The sequence below is a fragment of the Varanus komodoensis genome, unplaced genomic scaffold (genome assembly GCF_004798865.1).
Source record: "Varanus komodoensis strain SLA01 unplaced genomic scaffold, ASM479886v1 scaffold25, whole genome shotgun sequence".
NCBI classification, from domain to species: domain Eukaryota; kingdom Metazoa; phylum Chordata; class Lepidosauria; order Squamata; family Varanidae; genus Varanus; species Varanus komodoensis.
The window spans coordinates 9,915,735-9,936,872 of NW_025335661.1; the positions used below are offsets into that span (position 1 = coordinate 9,915,735).

At 40.4% G+C, this 21,138-nt stretch overlaps 1 protein-coding gene across 3 annotated transcripts in view; it reads left to right on the forward strand.

Moving 5' to 3' along the window:
- The first annotated feature begins 532 nt into the window (after positions 1-532).
- The window catches only part of LOC123024670 (U2 snRNP associated SURP domain containing), a 45,478-nt gene continuing 24,872 nt past the window's right edge, over positions 533-21,138 (forward strand). The window contains exons 1-10 of one of the 3 annotated variants that reach the window (XM_044432684.1): positions 533-664; positions 8,576-8,623; positions 10,635-10,733; positions 11,949-12,063; positions 12,657-12,793; positions 13,090-13,157; positions 20,064-20,158; positions 20,238-20,270; positions 20,359-20,441; positions 20,804-20,969. In XM_044432684.1, the coding sequence (XP_044288619.1) occupies positions 620-664; positions 8,576-8,623; positions 10,635-10,733; positions 11,949-12,063; positions 12,657-12,793; positions 13,090-13,157; positions 20,064-20,158; positions 20,238-20,270; positions 20,359-20,441; positions 20,804-20,969 (889 nt within the window). In that variant the 5' untranslated portion in view covers positions 533-619. Of the gene's footprint in view, positions 665-986; positions 1,341-8,575; positions 8,624-10,634; positions 10,734-11,948; positions 12,064-12,656; positions 12,794-13,089; positions 13,158-20,063; positions 20,159-20,237; positions 20,271-20,358; positions 20,442-20,803; positions 20,970-21,138 lie in introns of those variants that run through there. The other 2 variants (XM_044432682.1, XM_044432683.1) reach the window with 2 other exon arrangements.

Consider the following 21,138-nt stretch of genomic DNA (forward strand, 5'->3'; position numbering starts at 1 on the left):
ATGTTCTTACTCTCTGCACATTCGCAACTTTCATGGCGGCTGGAACCAGTTTCCACTGTCCCTTTGATTACTGCATTCGAGGTCAGGCTAACGTATCAGCTGTGGGTTACACAAAGTTCATTTTGTTCTTATCCCCCCTCCCTTCCGGGACAGTATAACTGTGGTGTTTTTACTATGTGTCCTTCCTCTGGCCAACTACTTTTGGAGCCTTTCTCTGGCCAATTACTTTTGGGGTGTTTTGGGGTGCTGCAATTGGTAACAATTCAAATTAGTGTGGTATCTTTATCGGTCCAACAGAAGTAAGACCAAGAGTGTGCCAAGCTTTCTGGATGTCTAGCTGTGACATGAGACAGGCATCTCTGATGCGTCTGTCAAAAACTGCAGCCCTGAGGGACCAAATGGCTCCGCGCAAGCCTGCCCTTCTGACGCACTTTCTCACTTCTCTTACCCTACGGCAAAGCTGAGCGAGGCGGGGTCCGTTTGCTGCGCAGGCTTCAGCATCTCGCGCTCGGTTAGCGACTCGCGCTGCCTGCTTCTCTTTCCCCGATTCTATTCTTCAATCCGTGGGGCCGGTACTCGATTCTCTGCCTCTAAGGCTTGAGCGGGGAACAGAATCAAGATGGCGGACAAGACGCCAGGCGGTTCGCAGAAGGCTAGTGGGAAGGTGAGGCCGCATGTGGGGCCGAGTTAGCGGTGCTGCTGGTCGGAGAGAGCTGAAAGAGGAGAAGGGGAGCGCTGGAGGCTGCCCGTAGGGAGTTGCCGAGAGACCCGGAGCGGAGAGGGTTGCCGCCCTGAGGGATATGGTGCGCGGGCAGGCGGGCGGGCGAGCTCGCTGGTTGGCTTCGCGGCCTAGTCTCTTTTCCTCCCAGTTCCAAGCTGGGGGTAGCGCGGGGTGGATTGGTGGGCAAGATGGGGCGGGGGCGAAACGTGCTCAGATGGAGTGAGGTCGAACCACTCGGGTTTTTTTTTTTTTTTTTTTAAACCGTGTCTGTGTGTGTGTGTTTCTTGCATTGAGTCTGGAAAGTGCTTCGCGCCCTTTGTCGCCTCTAATTTTGTACCTTCGGAGTTTAGGACAGCTTCATTGATTTGCGTTTAATATATTCCTTTTTCGCATTTTTCTCTGAGTACACCTCGATGCAGGTTTGCTTGCTTGCTTGTTTTTCAGTACACCTCGCAGGCTGCCGTCCTGTTTAGTACCCTGGAAAGCCTGCTTGTTACCCATGCTGCTAGCGTTCTGTCTGCCTCTCCGTAGTTCTTTTGCGTGTGGTATTCAAATTGTACTTTTCATTTCTATTTTAATAAAATGTTGTCTCCCTCCTTTTGTGACAGAGGCCTTAAAGGTAGGTGAAAGTATTAAAAAGAGATGTAGTAATGATCGATAAGAGACTCAAAACGGTTAAATTACAAAGAGTCCTCTGTTCGTATGGGGGTTGTGATCGTAAGTCTAGTATTTGTGTACCATAAGGTATTTTTGTGCACTGATAAGCTTTTTCCCTGAATAAAAATATGTAGGGGCATAGACTTGTCAGCTAGCAGAGACAGTTCGTGCATTTTAAAATAATTTTAGTGCAATTGCTTTTGCTCTGCTTGGTTTCTACCTCAGACCCATCCAACAGATTTTGTTTGGAAAAGTTACAAAAGAAATATCTTTAAAGATTTTCTAAGTTTTACAGGTATAGAATGAAAATACACTCTCCTGTGTATTTGTATTGTCAATTGCTCTGCGTTATTGGAACCATGGAATCATAGAATAGACTTGGAAGGGGCCGGAGGGCCATTGGGTCCAACCGCCTGCTTTGTGCAGGATTCCAAGTTAACCATCCCTCTCAGATGGCTACCCAGTTGCATCTTGAATGCCTTTAATGTGGGAGAGCCCCCAGTCTTCCTATGCAATTGGTTCCATTGTTGTACTGCTCTAATGGTGAGAAAGATTTTCCTTACACCTAGCTGGAATCTGGTTTCCTGTAACTTGAGCCTGTTATTCCATGTCTTGTACTCTGGGATGATCAAGAAGAGATCCTGTGCTTTCTCTTTGTGAAAGCCTTTCAGGTACTTGATGAATGCTATTCTGTCTCCTCTCAATGTTCTCTTCTTGAGGCTAAACATAAGCCCAGTCCTTTCAGTCTCCTCTCACAGGGCTTTGTTTTCAGTACTTCACGGGATTTGGAAGTGATACTTCTATTAATGCAGCCTTAAATAGCATCTGCTCTTTTTGCAACCGCATCACATTGTCTTATATTCAGCTTGTGATCTACAACAATTTCAAGATCCTTCTCACTTGCAATATTGTTGAGCCAAATATTCCCCATCTTGCAATGGTGCATTTGTTTTCTTTTTCCTAGGTCAGAACTTGACATTTGTCCTATTGAATTTCATTTTATTTTCAGCCCAGTGCTACAATCTGTCAAGATCACTGATCTGTGTTCCAGGGTACTGAATCACCCAGTTTTGTGTCATCTGCAAATGTGATAATCATTCCTTGCACTTTCTCATCCACATCTTTATTAAAAAAAAGTTGAAGAGCACTGGGCCCAGGACTGAACTCTGTGGTATCCCACTTGTTACCTCTCCCTACTTTGAGAAGGTGCCATTGATGGCACCCTTTGAGTCTGATTTTGTAGCCAACTGTGGCTCCACCTGATCATTGTCCATCAACTAGCCCACTTTTAGCTAGTTTACTAATCAGAATATCATGTCAAAAACTTTGCTGAAGTCAAGATATACTACATTCACAGCATTCCCACAATCAAACAGGGAGGTTATTCAGTCAAAAAACGAAATCAGATTAGTCTGGGCAGGAGTTGTTCTTGAGAAATCCATGTTGGTTTTTAGTAATCACTGCATTGTTTTCAAGGTGTTTGCAGACTCACCTCTGTATAACGTGCTACTAAGCTCATCCTGTATTTCTGTGCAGAGATCTGTATCTTTATAGTGTGACTTTGCCTGCCTTTCTGTTACTTCTACTCTTCTTAAACCAGCTAATATCCCTCAGTTCTTGAATTCCAGTCAGGAAAGTCATCCCACCAAAATTCAGTTATATTTATTTGGTCATACTCGCCCTCCTGTATTAAGTTCACGCTGTTTGTTTCCAATACTCCAGGCATTAGTATATGGACATCAAAGACCATGTGTTTTATAGTGTAGTTCTCTTCCCACATTTTTTGGAAGCCTATTATTGGGCACTGTTATTTATTTATTTATTTATTTATTTATAAGATTTCTATGCTGCACCCATTGCCGAAGCCTCGGGGCTCGCAAGGAAAATAAATAAAGCATAGAACAATATTAAAAATTTGGAGTTCTCAGCGATAATATAAAACCATTAAATAAAACATAGATTAACAATTAAAATATCGTTTAAATAAAAAGGTCTTGGCCTGGCACCGAAAAACAAATAACGAGCTGTTCTCTCTGTTGTGCTGCATAAGTCTATGTCTGTTGTTATGCCCAAGTGTACTTTTCCCCTGTAAGGTTCAGTTTTAAGCCTTCCTGATAAACTTGTTCATATTGTGGCCAAACACATGCTTTCTACTCCTTGTAAGGTACAACCAATCCCTTGCCAGCAGTCCATTTTCCAGGAAGTGTAGCCCATTGCCCCAGGATCCAAATTTCTCACGTTGGCACCACCTTTGTAGCCGGGCATTCACTTGGAGTATTTTTCTTTCCCTGTCTGTGCCTGTTCCAAGAACTGGGAGGATTGAAGAGAAAACTGTCTGAGCCCCAAAGTTCTTGACTTCCCTTCCTAAAGATTCAAAGTCTGATGTGATTTTTTCAAAGCCATTTGTGTCATTTGTTTCCACATGCAGAAGAAGAGAGGGATATGTGTCAGTGGACTGTATGAACCTTGATGATCTTTTGGTTATATCACTATTCTGTCCTCCAGGGAGACAGTGTACCTGACAAGCCCACAGGTCTTTCTCACTTGTATTTCCATCCCACACAAAAGGGAGCTTCCCACAGCTAACACTCTTCTTGTTCTTGCAAGCATTTGTATCTTTGTCACTACTTGGATGTAGCCTTTAGCCTCTTATGCAGTGCTGAACAGGATGACTTGCAGTTCTTCTGTGGCAGACTGTCCTCCAGATTCATCTTTGAGTGACTGAAAGCTGTTTAATAGTTCCACTGCATCTACAGGTACAGAGTGTCTTCTAGTTCTTCTGCACTTGCCACCCCTTTCCAGGGAGTTTCTTTCTCATTTTCCCTTCTCTCAGGATTCTCCTCTTCTGCCCCAGCTTGCTCTTGCACTTCTAGCTTCTTTGCTACTCTTAGCTGTTGCAGTTCCATCACTCTGTCCAAAAATGCTGCTGCTACTTTTATTACCTTGAAGGTGGACACTCACTGCTCTAGTGTTCTCACAGGTTCACAAGCTTGCATATTGCACATGTAGGTCATATTGACCTCAGGCAAAAAAACAAAGAGTGCAGGCGTTGCAGGTCACCACCACTGGGAAGCCTTCTCAGTCCATTCTTTCTCTCACCATTTGATTCTACTTTGTAGGGCCTGTTGTGACAACCTGTTCTTTCTCTTGTCTTCCCTGAAGACTAACAACACCGCCCCTACCAGTAAGTGGGAGTGTGTTACAAGGAAGAAAACGAAGGGGGAAACTAAGGGTGGGGAAAAGAAAAAACATTAGAGACCTCCCCTCTAAACTCTGTTGCTGAACTCCAGTTTGCTTTCCCTGGTCACTTGTTTCCTGGGAACTAGGCTGCATGTATCCTACAGTTCCTAGACCAGCTGGGACAGATTCTTCTGCTCTGCTCTGCAGAAGTCATGAAATAGGAAATAAGTTTTTAAAGGTGTCATGGAGGAGGTCGTGATGTTGGCCATGTTGGAGCAGTTTTATCATTTTCTTAGCCTGTGCTCTTTTCTCTTAGTTTTTCTATTTGCATCTGCAGTTATTTAACCTCACGTATGTATCCTACTGTACACCAGCATACAAAGTAGCATGGGAGTCCTCCTCAAGGAAAAAAATACTATACAATTTTTTAATCCACAAATGTGTTCAAAAAATTAACTAGCACATGGTAGTAACTCTTCTCCCAGAACAACCTTCTCCCAACTCCTTTTTGTATCACATTAAGTTTTAACTCTGTAGGCAGGAATAGTGGGTTTATTTTTACTGTTTTTTTTTTTTTTTACTATTTTACTATTTTTATTATTTTTACTCTTTCTACAAAGTCTTCAGTGTAAAATTGAGTACAGTTGCTCTTATTGGACAGAAACCAAAGAACTATGAAACTCAAAGTTGGAGTGGAGACCCTGTGGACTAAATACAAATGTTCTCAGACTACTGGCCATGCTGATTGAAGCCAATGGAGTTCAACAACATATAGAGGGCTACATGTTCCCTATTCTTGCTTTAAGCTTGCTGTTCTCTTGTAGCAAGCTATTCTGCAACACCATCTGGCATTCTGCATGGAATTTCAAAAGTCTTAGTGATATAGTGGATAGGGCTGAGCGGTGCTCTTTAAAGGCATGGGGAAAGTCATGAATTCTATGTGGGATAGCACAACACCTTTTGGATCCTGGCTGCTGTCTGAAATGCAGTTTTTGACAGGGGATGCAAAAGTATTATTTCTGTAGAAACTATTGGCAGACTTTTACAAAAATTCTTTCTAAATACTGGTTGTAAAGAAAACAGTATGGCATTCTCTCTGCTGTTTTTAAGAGGAAAATGCTGCCACTTCTATTGTATGTATAAACAGATAGGGCAGGTTTGTATAATGTGCTCAGCCACGTTGCACATAAGCAACACAGTATGTTTTTTTTTTTTCATGGAACAGCCCCATGGTGTGCTTAACAGATGATCAAACTCACTGAGGTTTGACCTCCCTTGTCCTTACCCTTGATTCTTTATCTCATGGGTCCTCAAACTAAGGCCCTTGGGCTGGATCTGGCCCACCATGCCCATTTAACCAGCCCGCCCCAGAGATTTTGCACTTGCCATGCATGTGCATGGGCACGCAGCTTGTGAGGAGGTTGTTTTGGACTTGCTCGGAGAAAATGATCTTGCGAGCAAGCCGGCATCTCGCCCCATGCACCCCCCCCCGTCCCTGCCTCGCCTTGCATGTGTGTGCGCTCCCCACCTCCTCACCAGCCGGTACATCCCTGCTGGCACCGCCTTGGTGGCCCACGCCCACCGCTGGCACCTGTCAGCTGGCTCCCTGATGAAAAAGTTTGAGGACCCCTTCTTTATCTGGTATTCAAATGTCCTCCTTGGCAGAACCCATCTTGTCTCCCCCTCGTGCTCTTTTTGCTGTCCCTTTTTGTCCACCACTGGGTTTTTGGTATTTTTTGTTTTGTAGAATTTTATTTTTTTGTGGGGAGCCTCAGAGGTGTATAACTGCGGGGTCATTTTTTCTGTCACTCTTTCATAAGTGCTTACAGGTGTCTGATATGTCTAGTCTTACCTGGTCAATTTCCTTGTTTATTTTACTTGTCAAGGAAAGAAAATAAATGTTCTTTTGTGTTTGGATGACCTGACAAGCTGTTGGGGATTGAATAGTTCCTAGAACAAGCCCTGGGCTGTCAGCGTGGCTTGTTGCTGAAAAATAAGTCTGCCATGTTAGAAGTGGTCTTGAGTTCAGATGACATGCAAGCCCACCATGACTGATCAGAGACAATGGGTTGTCATATGATGAAAACCAGATTGTTGGAAGATTTCTGTTTAAATCCCATTAAGTATTACATGGTTTATCACTAACATGTTAAAATCACTGAGAGTTATGCTATTTATTGAACTATTCTTTAAAACATTATCATAATAAGGTAAAATAGATTTCAACTGCTATGGAAATTTGGGGTGAGAATCTAATAGAGCATGAAACTAGTTTCCTGAGTCTGGTGGGTTGGTATATTTAACACTTTTTTCTTACACAGTAGGTAGTTTCAAAAACAGTATGAGCTCATATAAAATGAGACATATACCCTTAATTTTCCCATGGGGAACTACCATGCAAGCCAGCTGCCGCTAGGAATATGCTGTTCCTGAGCAGTGATTGCTGTGACTTGTATCATCCAGACTTGACTGCAGTGGTTCTTTGAGGGATAAGCAATCATTGCAGGGCCTGCTGTCAGTTTTAGGGTTTTGCAATATTTATTTAACCTTGAAATAACCACTACTGCAGGGGTTTGGATGACATGGTAAGCCATGGTACCCCTGGTCAGGGTGACATGTTTATAATGGCAGCCTGCATGTACTACAGCTCCTCATGTATAAATTAATCAGTGGTCAGCTGTAATATGAAACAGGTCTATTCACATTGAAGAAGAAGCCAAATTTCCTGAGGTCGTCTTGTGTGAGTCTAAGCAGGTACTTTTATCTCAGCCTTTTAAATTTTTATTTCTTTCCAAAAAGTGAATGAAAATAGTACCAGGTAGGAAGTGACTGAAATTCTGTAATAAAATAGTGTGTCCATAGCTTCTTTCAAGGACCTAAGGACTGTGTTTTGGGTGTGGAAATGAGGAAAAAACTGTCTCTCAAGCCATTACATTCGGCTATGTTTATTATTATAGAGGATATTATATAAATTATATAGCTGTGAAGTAGAAAACACCCTTTCCAACATAGAAGTTGAAGTTTAAGGCATCTGGAGGGATCACACTGGACTTGATCTAAATTATTATCCCATGCTGCTATAGGAAAAGCAACTTCAGAACAGTAGCTGAAAATACTTGATGGAGTGATAGAGCAAGGATCATATCAAGGTTCCTTCATGGTGACAGCTTTGTGCAGTTAAAGGTCTGGAACAAGAACTTGCTAGTACTTAACTGAAAACTGCTAATTATGAATCACTATAGTAAATAATAAAATTATTTCTTTTCAGCCTTAGATTAATTAGTGCTATGTCAAATCTATTTTAGAAATATAAAAGCCCTTTGGAAGAAAATGGTGAGCTGGGATTGCTGTCAATTGGCATCTTTATCTGTTGACTATGACTAATTGATAGCGAGTGTTGTTATACAGCTCCCATAATCCTCAGCAGTTGGTTATACTATCTGGCACTGATAGGAACAGGAGTCTAACACCATCTAAAAGGAGTTCTTGAATTGGTTAGAACACACACCTTAGCAATGTAAATAGAAGATTACAAAGACAGAAGGTCAAGGTTTGCTTTGATTGGTCATTAGTACTCTGAAACTCGGTGTTGGTCCCAAAGATGGGGAACAAACTAGAATAGAATTGATGCTCAGTATGCTTTAATAGTAACACTTTCTCTTTTATGCTTTATACAATTGGCTGAGTTCATTGGAAGTACAATTCCAGCATGTTTCATAATTACCAAACTTAACAAGCAGGATATTGCATCCTTTTCAAAAGTTCTTCATTTGACTCCTTCTCTCTTAGCTATCCCTAGGTTTTATGCTAATTTTAGCATGAATAGGTTTTATGCTAATTTTATATTTTAAGGCAAGATTACTGGATTTCTCTAAATATGCTTAAAATTTCAATCCTATGTATATTGAGTTATAAGTGAAGGCAATCTGGAAAAGACGTTCTTATGCTTACAGTGTATGATGTTCAGAATCAATAAATGTCCCCTTAAAATGCTTCTTGTATTTTTATTGGTTTTAGGCCAGGATCCCAGACACAACACGTGCCACTGGATCTCCAGAAACTCATGTAAGACTCAGAACGCATGTATGCAAAAATCTAATAAAAACTTTGCTCTTCTGGACTGTTTTCATGTATGGTTATAATTGAGCTATTGTGTATTAAGAAATGACTTATAGCTCTATGTAGAGTTTACCTTGGTCCATTTTTCCTGTAGCTTTTTGCATGTTGCTTATACTTTGTGATGTCTTTTATTTGATTAGCATGGTTCAGATGTCACAACTACCCAAGTTAAGAAAAAATGAAATGTTGGGAGTGACCCAAAATTAAATTCCAGCTTACCTCTCCTCCGACAAACCAGAATTCCTGGTTTGTATGTCAGCCTGAGCAACAAAGGAATGACTGCTCTCCTTTGTAGGTTGAGTGATTGTGCAGCTTGCTTGTTCCATAGAACTCAAGCTAGTGACATCCAAATTAAGCCATTGTTTACCTTGTTGGCAGGATTGAGTTTTCCTGGCAGATAATATTTGGATTAGGACTTCCTTGAGGATTGTAACATTCTGAGAGGTTTATATTGAAATAGGCATTTGATATCTCCTCAGTTTAGATAGTGTGAAGTTTCTTAGGTAATCATTAGAATTCTGAATTGTTTTTTCAGGTGGAACTCCTAGGGCTTTATAGTTGGTGCCAATGTGATACTCTGCCTGTTTAACAGACCTGCTAATAACTTTTTTTTAAGATTGAATGACAGATGGCTTTCTTGTGCATTGTTTCTTTTATTTCATATGTACAAAATGTTTGTATGTGCCTGTGAAGCCTGTTTGTTTAATTTGTATATTACCCCCATATTTGTATATCACTCCTGTAGTTGAAACTTTCTGGGCAGTGTACAACAGTTAATAAAAGACAAAATAAAATACTAGGTAATCATAAAATTAAACTAAAAATTCTAACTAACAAGTTAACAACTAAGGCGAGTCCGTGCTTCCAGGTCTGCTAAATACAACTGAAAACACTCTGCCCCCCCCCCCCCCTTCCCTGTAGCTTTTGGAAGAACTAAATGCCTTGGCAAAGAGGGAGTTTTAACCTTGGGACTGAAAAGATTGTAAAGTTAGTGTCAGGTGGAAAGATAATTCCATAAATTGTTGGCTACTGCAGAAACATTTATCATCTTTGTTACCAGCACCTGAGCCTCCTTTGGAGGTGGCTTTTGGTTGACTGTAGCGTGTGGGAAGTTTGCAGTTGAAAGAGATGTACCATCAGGTATGTTGATCTGAAGTCATGTAAGACTTTATATAGTAACTCCAGCCTCTTCAAACAGACTCAGAAGCACATAGGCAGATAATGCAAGCATGCCAGAATTGGTGTTAAACGTATGTCAAACCTTCTGGTCCTAGTTATTAGTCCAGCTTTCACAAGTTGCACCACCTTCAGCTTCTGAACAGCATTCAGGGACAGGTCTGCACAGGGCACAATGCAGCAATCTAGTTTAGAGATTATCTGAGTATAGATTAGTGAAACTAGACTACCACCGTTTATAGAGTGGCATAGCTAGGCCACCAGCTGAAACTGACAGCATTCTGTGCAACTGAAGCAACCTGCACCTCAGGTGAAATATCATCATCATCATCACATTATATTTATATCCCATGTTTTTTCCTTTTGTGACAAACCCAAGGTGGGTTACATAGCTCTGTTCTACCTGCCTGACAACAACCCTGTGAAGTAGGTCTGGTTGAGTGAATGACTGGCCCAAGGTCACCCAGTGAGCTTCATGACTGAGTGGGAACAAGAACCTAGATCACTCAGATTCTCAGTCCCAACGCTCTAGCACCGCACTGGCTCTCCAATGAATTAAGAACCATCCCCAGATTATGAACCTGCCTCAAAGGAAATTTCAAGTCTGTACAGAACAACAAGTTGAGCACCCTCTGTCCAATCAGAGGAACAACCCACCAATAGCATCTAGTTTCTGGATAGTTTAAATGAGCAATATTCTTGTCATCTGTCAAAAGACTGTTGTGTCAGACCGTGTGGGATACTGCATTCCTGTAATGTTCTGATAATTTCTGTCTTGCAGCCACTTTTAGAAAGCAAACTTAAAGCATTCAGTATTGGCAAAATGAGTGCTGCGAAGAGAACCTTAAGCAAGAAGGAACAGGAGGAGTTGAAAAAGAAGGTAATGCTGTAGGAAACTCATTTATTTAATCAGCTGGAAGTATGCTGCTTACTGCTGTTCCTCACAGATTATTGCCACTTAAACCACCTTGTAAATGAGCCTGCAAATATGTTACTAGCCTGCAAATATTTTTACTAGTTTGCTGGGGGCTGGCAGAAGGGAGCAGAGAGCTGCATTCCCTGTTGGGTATGCAAGGGAATTGCTTGCTTGTTTTTTATGATGGGTGTAGGGGAGAGGGGAGCACTTCTTTTTTTCCGGACAGCCCACCCACTCACCTGCATGGAATTACATATACTTTCTTAGATGGTATTCCTGAATGCCTGTGGTTGGGTCATCACTGCCCAAGAAATCTAGAACTGGACTATGCCACAGCCATGTTTTGTCTTGCTGGAAAGGGAAAATGGCCTGTTCTAGTAGTCAGTGATGGAGGTTTTTGGGGTGTTTTGGTTTACATTTAGTTAACTAAGTACAGCATGATAATATCTTATGTTGAACAAATATATCAAAAAGTTTTTCAATAACTGGAAGTAAATAAAGTGAAAAGGTTGGATTTAGGAATAGGAAAAAACAGTAATAGCATTAAGTGTACTTAATGTTAGTCCAGTGTTATCAGGCAGATTCAAAACTTTATTTGCACATAATGCTTATTGGAATTTTTTTTAATATTTCAAGATATAACAATTCAATAGCATACCATTCTTTACAATGAAGGCACTGGAAATTGTTAACATACTAATGTGAGCACGTCAGAAGAACTGTGCATTACATGTCATAATACATTCTAGCAATACTTTTCTGAAAGCGTAAACTGCACCTTTGAAGCTATGTGGTTTAACTGACATAGTATCTATTCACTGTGGATCTTAACAGAATTTTAGACATCTTTTTCTTTCCGCTGCACTCTCCTGCACTCCCAAGAGTCTCCTCATTAGATTTTGGAGAACCTTAGGAATGTTGAAGACTGTATTGTGGGGTGCTATATATAAGGGAGGGAGTTGGTGAAAATTACCAGCTCTCTTTGTGGATTCAGTGTTATTAACTTACATTTATGAAACAATGCATTTTTGAAATGAAAAGAGTCTTTGGGGGGAAAATACACGAGTGGCAAAAATGAGAATGTTTACCCCATGCAATTGTTTGGAGTTTAGGATAGCATGAGTGTGAAAAAATGTCTGGCTAATGCTAGTCACCTGCTTAACATTTTGGTGAGTGTAGGAAGATGAAAAGGCGGCAGCAGAAATTTATGAAGAGTTCCTTGCTGCATTTGAAGGAAGTGATGGCAATAAAGTGAAGACGTTTGTCAGAGGAGGAATTGTTAATGCTTCTAAAGGTAAGGTTGACTACAATGTTATCAAGAAAAAAGCATATTCATCTTCCTTTGCATTGTTTAAAAGTCCTTATATTTTGCTCTGTCCTAAAATTTTACCTTCTGGTACATGTAATAATAGCTGCTATTGCATTGTTAACTTGGTACTCTAGATGCCCATGTATTAAAGTGCTGTGCTGAAAAAGATATTTTCAGTTTTGTCTTTCAGCTTGAATATAATAGTGCTACATCTTGTCACATGGCTTGCATTTCCAATTAAGTAACTTTATACCATGTGTTTTGCTGAGGAAGTATCAGTAGAATGGGATGGATGCAAAATATGATGTTGGTTGTTTTGTGTGTCCCTGAAGGGGGTGGGTTCTTTAGCAGCGGCACCCTTTCAAGTCCATGCAGCCTGGCAATTGTACTTCAAAACAGAGGCAAGTTTTGGAAGTAGTTTGTGAATAAGGCATTGGAGTGGCTTCTGTTTAAAGTGATTTGGGGAAGTGAGAGGGAGAATAAGCATAGCCAAAACAGTGTGTGCTTCAGGTAGCTTTTTGGATTGTTGCTAGTGCAGTCAAGTTAGACTATTCAGTAACTACTGGTCCATCCTTCAGAAGAGCATGAAACAGATGAAAAACGAGGAAAAATCTACAAACCTTCATCACGATTTGCAGATCAAAAAAGTCAGCAGAATCAGTCATCCTCTAATGAGAGGCCTCCATCCCTTCTGGTTATAGAAACCAAAAAACCAGTAAGTTGAGATTTTTTTCAGATGTTTGTTGCTACCCTTTTAAAAAACTGAATTGTCCTACTTATATATGTATAGACTGCTTCTTCTATTAATTTTAGGTCATCTTTCTTTGACTGCAGCAAGTCTTAGGGTTATCACATGGCTGCTGTGTTTGTCTTAAACTTGGACTGCAAGTGGTGGATGGCACTGGTGCTGTCAGCCTAAAATCGTCTGTCTGTCCATCCGTCCATCTGTCTGTCTGTCTGTCTGTATAGTGCTCCACAGCCAATATATATAAGTATTCTTTATGTTTTTAGCCTTTGAAAAAGGGGGAAAAAGAAAAGAAAAAGAGCAATTTGGAGCTTTTTAAAGAAGAATTGAAACAGTAAGTATTTTATTCTGTTTAGACTAACACCTGAAGTGCATTTACTTTCACATTTGTAGCTCACCACCTTGAAGAGATCGTCTCACTTTTCCCTCTACTTTCCTTTCCCTATGTATAAAGCCATTTTAGTTTGTATGCCTGATGATAGGATCTGTGTCTATTTTATTGATGTAAAAAACTTTGAAAGACATTAAGCCAGTTCAGGCAACGCAACAGCAGATTGTGAGCTAATGAACCCTGGAGGGGCCATGGCCAGCCACCATTATGTATATGCAAGACCCACCTTCTGTTCTAGAGTTATGTGAGGGCTGTTTAACCCCTGGAAACCCCCCCCCCCCCCCATTGCACACACATGACATGATTTGGGGTTGGCAATTGCATCCTCATAATGGATGTCAGTGCACATGAACCCTCATGGTGAAGTTAACTCCTTATGAGCTGTCATGTCATCTGAACTAGGTCTATAATTAGCTGGAAAAATTAGCTGTACATACCTGTGCTAAGGTTTATTTTATAAATTGGGCACAATAAGACATTGCACCACAAGCCTAGAAAGTACGAGCTGCATCAGAAGGGCTGGGAACATGCCCACTACCCTGCTGCTTCCAAATCTCTGCTTATCAGCCAGGATGGAGCTTCAGCTCATCCCTCTTCTCTCACACCCCCAACCACAAGCCTCTTCCCAGGTGCTTGTCCCCCACTGCCCCATGTAGGAGCTGCTACTGCTGGCTTCCTCACTCTTACCACCCAATGTGTATGCTGTAGTCCTCAGCAAGGCCACATGGAAATGTCAGACTCCAGTTGTGGTTAAGGAAGAATGTGGTTGCTAAGTCAGTGGATATGGTGGTTCTGCTGAATCTTCTAGTTGAATCTTGGACTAGATCAGTTGTATAGAAACATCTTTAAAGTGTATTTAAATGGTTAGACTGAAGACAATGTGCACTATATCAAATTGGGGATCAAATGCAAACTTTTCTTGGGTTCTTAAGATATTTTGTCACTATAATGAACTGTGTAATAGAGCTGCCATCAATCACTTGCACTGAAGTTTTGAAGCAAATTTCAGAAAGGTTTATAAACACAAAACAGTAAAGTTTTGAAATCACTGGTTGGTATACGTTAAGGGGACAAAAGTGCCACTGGTGAAATTTTGAATTGTCTCTGTAACTTTTATTTGATTTGTTTCCTAATGTTCAGTGAACTCAAGTTCCATTAATCCCAATGAGAATTTAGTTATTACTAATCTGCCCCAATGATTTCAGTAGGCCTGAATGCAACCTGCTGTTGGAATGGCTTTTGAAGTTGTTGATTACATTCTTTGGGTGGCTCAGGGAACAAACAATAATATACTACATTGAAATAGAAAATACTGTCATTAAAAGGACAGTAAAATGCTGCATGAAAACTTTTCTAATACAGTAGAAATAAAGCCAATTAGATTATACTACCCAGTGACTCGTAACTCAAGCCTAAATATACATTGACTAGTACATTAATAGAAATAACTTGAGATTTTGCAAAAGTTACTAATAAAATAACAAATTAAAAATATACTAAGTAGCCAAAACAACTTACTGAAGATTTAATGCCTAGTAGCTAGAAATTAAATGTGCATTAATGCCTATATTATGCGTTGATGTTTTTGAGAGATTGAGCTTGCCCCATAAAATTCTTAAGACAAATAAGGGATGGTAGGATTCAGAAGCAAAAGAATCTAGATATTTAGACAAGGCATTCATTATATGCATGTTGAAGTTCTGCATCCTGATTACACTTCTAGACCTAGAACATCCAATCAGTAATGAAGTTCTTATGGAGCAGTGTGAATAGCTTTCTGTGCATTTTGAGTTCAAATTTGGTGTTGTGGTACAAACAAAAGGGAACTCCTGAAAAAGTGTAGCAGATGCTAGTCCTAAAATTGGTGCACCCTGTTCTGAAGTCAGTGGACCCTATAGTCAGGATACACACACAAATATAGTCAGTATGCATTGAATTATAAGAAGAATGCTTGGGGTAGGTCATGAAGAACATTTTCTTGCCCAGTTCTGCATGGCTTAAAGGGGAGCTCCTGAAGAGCCTTTTCACAGCAGGGAGGAAGCTTCTTTTCCACAAATTTCCTTGACAAAGTAATCTTAGGAACAGTTACTCAGAAGTAAGTACCACATTGTTCAGTAAGACTTATTTCTGGGCAAGGCTTACAATATAAGTTAACTTACCTTAGGATCCAAAACCATGTCCTTATATTACATTTCTGATGTTGAAATAACTGGGTAATTCTTTTTTAAAAATTACATTTTTAATAGGAATGAGAACATGTATGAAGCATCTCTTATTGCCTAGAATTTAGAAATCATGATCTAGGTTCATTTACTATTCTCTCCACTTACTGAAGTCTTTCTTGGTTTATTTCCTCCTTTCCTTCAGAGTAGAAGTTCCTCAGTGCTTCTGCTTAATTCAGTCACTCACATCTACATTTCCCTTCCCTCTCAGAACCTCATACTTGTTTTTTTATTTGATCCATTTACCTTGCATCTTTTCCTCTCTCAATGCTCTGTAGGGTTTCTTCCTCTCCTGCAATATATGACTGTCTCAGTGGAGAAACATTTCTCCTTCAGGCATGATAACCACAGAGTACACACATTAGAATAATCAAGAAGCAAGCTGTAACTTTTCTATAGTTGTAAGGGAAATTCCCGGTGTGAGTTACCTGTACACAAGTGTAAACAATATATGCATAGGTCCTGATGAGTAGATTCCTGTATCCCTGGAAGGACTCTGCAGAGAGGCTGCCATTTCCAGAGGATGCCCAAACTTTCAGACTCTGATACCAGTTTCCATGATCATGGTTAAGAAATATGGGTTCTCTGTGAGCATGCAGAAGTGAGTGTACTAGTGGTTCTTCCTTCCACTTTTGAAACAATTCAGGAATACCCCATTCTTGGGTTGTTGGCATGTATGAGCATGACACTCAGTGTTGTTTAGGATTAAACAATTGAGAATTTAAATCAAAATGTGGATTAAAAATGTGTTTAATCCTAACAACCCACAGTGCTGTATTTTTGCATCATGATAACTACCCAGGAGTGAGTATTCCTGCATTCTTTCCAAGATGACAGTGGCCTGGAGACAGTCCAGTTGTGTGCTGTGCTGTGCCCGGAGCAAATTAGGGATTCTTACCCCACAGTTAGCAGTTATGTGTAAACTTGGTGGCACCATGGCCTATGAAAGAAAGGGAAAGCATTTCTTGCTTCAGCCACCAGATAGTAGAAAAGGGCATTGTTGTCTAGTGGAGCTCTCTTGATTGTTCAAATGTTTTTTGAATAAAATGCTGATGAAGCAATAATTTACCAGGAATATCTGGACTGTTGAGGTCTTCTTTGAGGATTTCTGTTCCTCTGAAGGCCCCTCTTTAATTTATCACATTCTTTCCCAAAGGAACTTTCTACAGAAAGGGAAAAAACACTGCTTTTCAGGCAAATTTTAAAAAAAGTCTTCAAAATGTTTATGAATGAACTGTTCATATCTCCTCTATAATAGTGTGCCTACAGGATTCAGTGTCTATAGCACCCAGGAAACATCTTTTTTCTAGAAGTAGGGCCCCTCAGAAAGCTGTGCTTTTTCCAGTGCCCTCAAATGACAGAGTTAAATCACAAAAGGCTCCATCTGTAAATATTTAAATAAGGACTAATACATTTTTCCCCCAAAATCTTGTGTCTTAAAACAGCCTACCTTAATGTGACACCATAATCTGTGAAACAAGTGAAAACCATGTCTTGCTTTTACCACCAGGTGGCACAAAAGAACCATCTAAGCTTCATGAAACTTATCCTTCCAAGAATATTTTTTAGCAAAAATGTTACTCACTTTAAGCTGTAAAGCTTGGACATATCTTTCCGGACTGACTAACCTTGCCATGGTTTTCTTCAAAGGAATCCCATCTTTTTAGAGAAAACAATGGATAAGTGTGATATCCCTTCTTTTCAAGAGATATGATAGATGTAGCCTAGAAGTTCCCTCCCTTCCTTTTGTTGACAAAGAACCAGTTTTTGAACCAGAAAATTTAGGAGCAGAAAGCCATCATGGAGCAGGCCCAGATTTCCAGTACATAGCCCTGGGACTTATTTCTTTCTCTCTGTTGGTAATCTTAAAGATCCAACAAACAGCCAAGCTCCTCTGGTCCTACAGAACAATGGGACCTGATATGCCTTGGATAAAGGATAATCTCTGTCCTTTATAGTAACTGATGCCTTTTCAAAAAGATGTAGCTCAGAGCAGCACTTCAAAGTCTTCCTTGTTAACAACATTAAAAGGAGAACCTGACTGTGGGGCACCACAGCATCACCTCAGGAGATATTGTGACCCTTCCAAGACCCCTTCTGAAAAATAATACCCTCAGATGCCAGTCTCCTTGGATATAGAACACACTGGCATGGCTGGATGGACCATGGTCAGAATAAGTACTTAAACAGACTGGAAATCTTTGCAATCCCTATGGTCATTCAGTCAGACATACGTCCTAATAATAGTAAACAATAGCTCCACCAAAGCATGCACAGGCAGTACTAGGTCTGGGTTTTACTGCAAAGAAACAATAGCTTTAGTAATGTGGCTGCAAACAATCTACATGACACTGCAGGAGGACCAAGCAACACCATAGGGAGGCTAAACATGGAGACTGGCATAGCCACCAGACCTTTGAGTCAAGTGGATGGAGTCTGGGTCGCATCACATTTGCAGTGATGCAGAAATTAATTTGGCATTCTTGATACTTGGTATTAATTTGGCATTCTTGCCTCACCTGTGAAGCACAATGCCAAGAGGTTTTTCTTGATGGCTGACAGTAGGAGCAGAAACAGCCATATTGTCATTGAACCATCTTTCAGTTACATTTTCTCTTTGCAGCTAATTTCCAGGGTCTAGTGTAATTTTCATGTGGAGCAAGCCGCAGTCATCCTAGTATTTCCATACCGGTCCCACTGCTGTGGTACTTTGAAATCCACTGTTTTGTGTTGTTCCTCCCCACTTCTTACTAATAAAGAATGAATATTATAACCAGGTTTGTTTCCTTTCCTAGTAGCAGTATTTTTTGTTTCCATCTCTGTAGAACAGAATCTCCACGTGTTGGAGAAAAGCTTCTGTTACCAGAGCATTAACACCAGATTGCAGTTGTGCTCATAACACTCGATTCCACCAGGGCAGCTGCTCCTTCAGCCGCATCAACCAGAAGTGCACTCATAGCTGAGATATGTCAAGCAGCCATATGATCCTTAGTAAGCATTCCCCAGAAATGCTATTAAAAATACTTATAACCTGCCAAGGTCACCTTTGAGTATTTTTTTCCATTCTTTGTTGCAGGAGGGGCCACCCTCAAAATTATTTATTTAAAGCTTTTATAGACCATCCTACTGGTGTCTTGGGACAGTTTATAACAAACAAATTCTACATAGGTATTGCATATTCCTGTGAGCTTAAGTGGACTCCGGGGGATGGTGGAGGACAGGAAGACCTGGAGGATTGTTGTCCATGGGATCCTGATGGGTCGGACACGACTTTGCAACTAGCAACAAATTGCATATTGGTTACCTCCTTTGCTAAATAGGAAAATGGGCTCATTCTTGCTTGGCTTGTGGTAGTATCTAATACCCTTGGGGAAATGTATAAGGCACAGCAGAGCATGGCAGAGCAGTATTGCAGCACCAAGGAGAGTTCCTAGTGAGCGATTTGTTCCAACAAAGTCTGAAAATAGAATGAAACCTTTTATGCTGTGAACCAGAGTTGCCTTTCAGACTGCACCCCTTCCTTGCAAGGTAGAAAACCTTAAATGGTTAGGGCTCTGACTGGGAACTCATGTCAGGTACACTGCCTGTTAGAGGTGTACACTTGTTCCATTAGAGGTGGGCGAATTCATTGATGGTGGGCTCCAGTTACTTGAAGGTTTTTGGCTGTGGTGTTCTCCATCATGGGGTCAGGGTCTTGCAGTGGTACTTCTGCCTGGTACTCCATCTGTTGGTTCCACTGTTGGACTTCAGGGTAGGCATGCAAAGATCAGGCTAGGATCTGGTTCTCTTGCACTCACTGGACTTGTTTCCTGTGCTTAGCCCTGGCCAGGAAGCAAGTTGAGCTGAGATGAAGTCTGCAAATGCTTGAGAAGAACACTAATGGATGCTTTGCTTAAGTTTGAAAAGTATGCAGTTCTTAACACAAAGTATACAAACCCCACAAATTGCATGTGTGCAAGCAGAATTGCACTTGCACAGTGAGTGTGCAGGCAGTGTCAAGCTGGCCTCACAGACTTGCTTCCTGCTGAACACCCATGCAAATGCTCAGCGTGAGGTGGACTTGGGCCACAGAGTTCAGGGAGCTGAGCTGAGGAAATGTGACAGATTCCCACCCTCAAATTGGATCACTATTGCAGAGTCATGACTACAGCTGACACATCCACCGGACAGACACTCGCATTCTGCATAGTATTATTAGATCAGTGTTCATCACTACCTGATTTTCTTCCTTTACCATTGAGAAAACATATGAGGTATTTTTCTGCTACAATTGAAGGAGGTGCCAGTGGGGAAGACTAATAAAATTTTTTGGTCATATAACTTCTTCCTTTTGAGCAATAGGAGGAAACAACCCACATTAGATACTTTCATGTTCCATATAAGAGGAAACCTGCACAATGAGTGCTGAAGTTCTGTTTCTTTAAAGTTGACCTGTACTGTGGTTAATCTAATATGGCAATATGAGCATTGAAGATTTGTCCCATACTATGTTCAGGTTTTAAGGTTGTATCCTTTAATAAAATATGATTGCTTAAAATGAGTATTCCTGTCAGTTTTTTAAAAGCTATTTAACTATGGTCATCTAGGATTATTGCTAGTTACCAGTTTTATAACATACCTTCTATAGAATTCAAGAAGAACGCGATGAAAGGCATAAAACCAAAGGTAGATTGAGTCGTTTTGAGCCCCCTCAATCAGATTCAGATGGCCAGCGCCGTTCCAGTAAGTAGCCTTTATTTTATTATGATATTTTCATTACACAAAAATTTGGAACTTAATAAGCATCTTGTCTTTCCCTCAGTGGATGCGCCTTCAAGAAGAAACAGATCTTCAGGTGGTAGTTTAGTTTCATAACTATTTAATCAACATTTTATTATTTTAAAATGTATGCTCTGGATTACATCGTGTTTTCTTTGTTTTAGTACTGGATGACTATGCTCCAGGTTCACATGATGTAGGAGATCCTAGTACAACAAATTTGTACCTTGGAAACATTAATCCCCAGGTAATAATTACAGTTATTAAAAAATAGAGCAGTCTTGCCTGTCCTTATAGATACAGAGTGCAAGTAGTATTCTGAATATTTAAGGCAACACTTAAGTATATAAATATTTTTGCTCAGCATTCATGAGACATTAGTATTCTCATTTTTCATCTACAATTTCAGATAGTAATTTGTATGAAAGTATCCTACAAATCAATGGTTGAATAGTGATTTGAATCAAAGCATGCTATCTTCAGCCCTATTTGCTGGAGTACGCACGTTTCTTTCAATCAGTCCCTCAGCTGTTTGCTTCCATAAGCTAAGGGAAATGCTTCTTTAACTATGAGAAATACCTCATCCAGGTTTGCTCCTATTTCTAATAGATGAATGAAGAGATGTTATGTCAAGAATTTGGACGCTTTGGACCTCTAGCAAGTGTCAAAATTATGTGGCCAAGAACTGATGAAGAAAGAGCAAGAGAGAGGAATTGTGGATTTGTTGCCTTCATGAACAGGAGAGATGCGGAACGTGCACTAAAGAATTTAAATGGTACTAGAAGATTTAAGATAACTGTAACTCATCTTGGAAAGAGAATTGGGAGAAGCAGTATATTTTTTGTGTGGGGATTATTGGTATGAGGAGAAGCAGTTCATCTTTTCTGTGAGGTGTTCTTGATTTTTTTCAAGAGGCTTCCTAAAGGCCTCTTCCTAAATTTAAA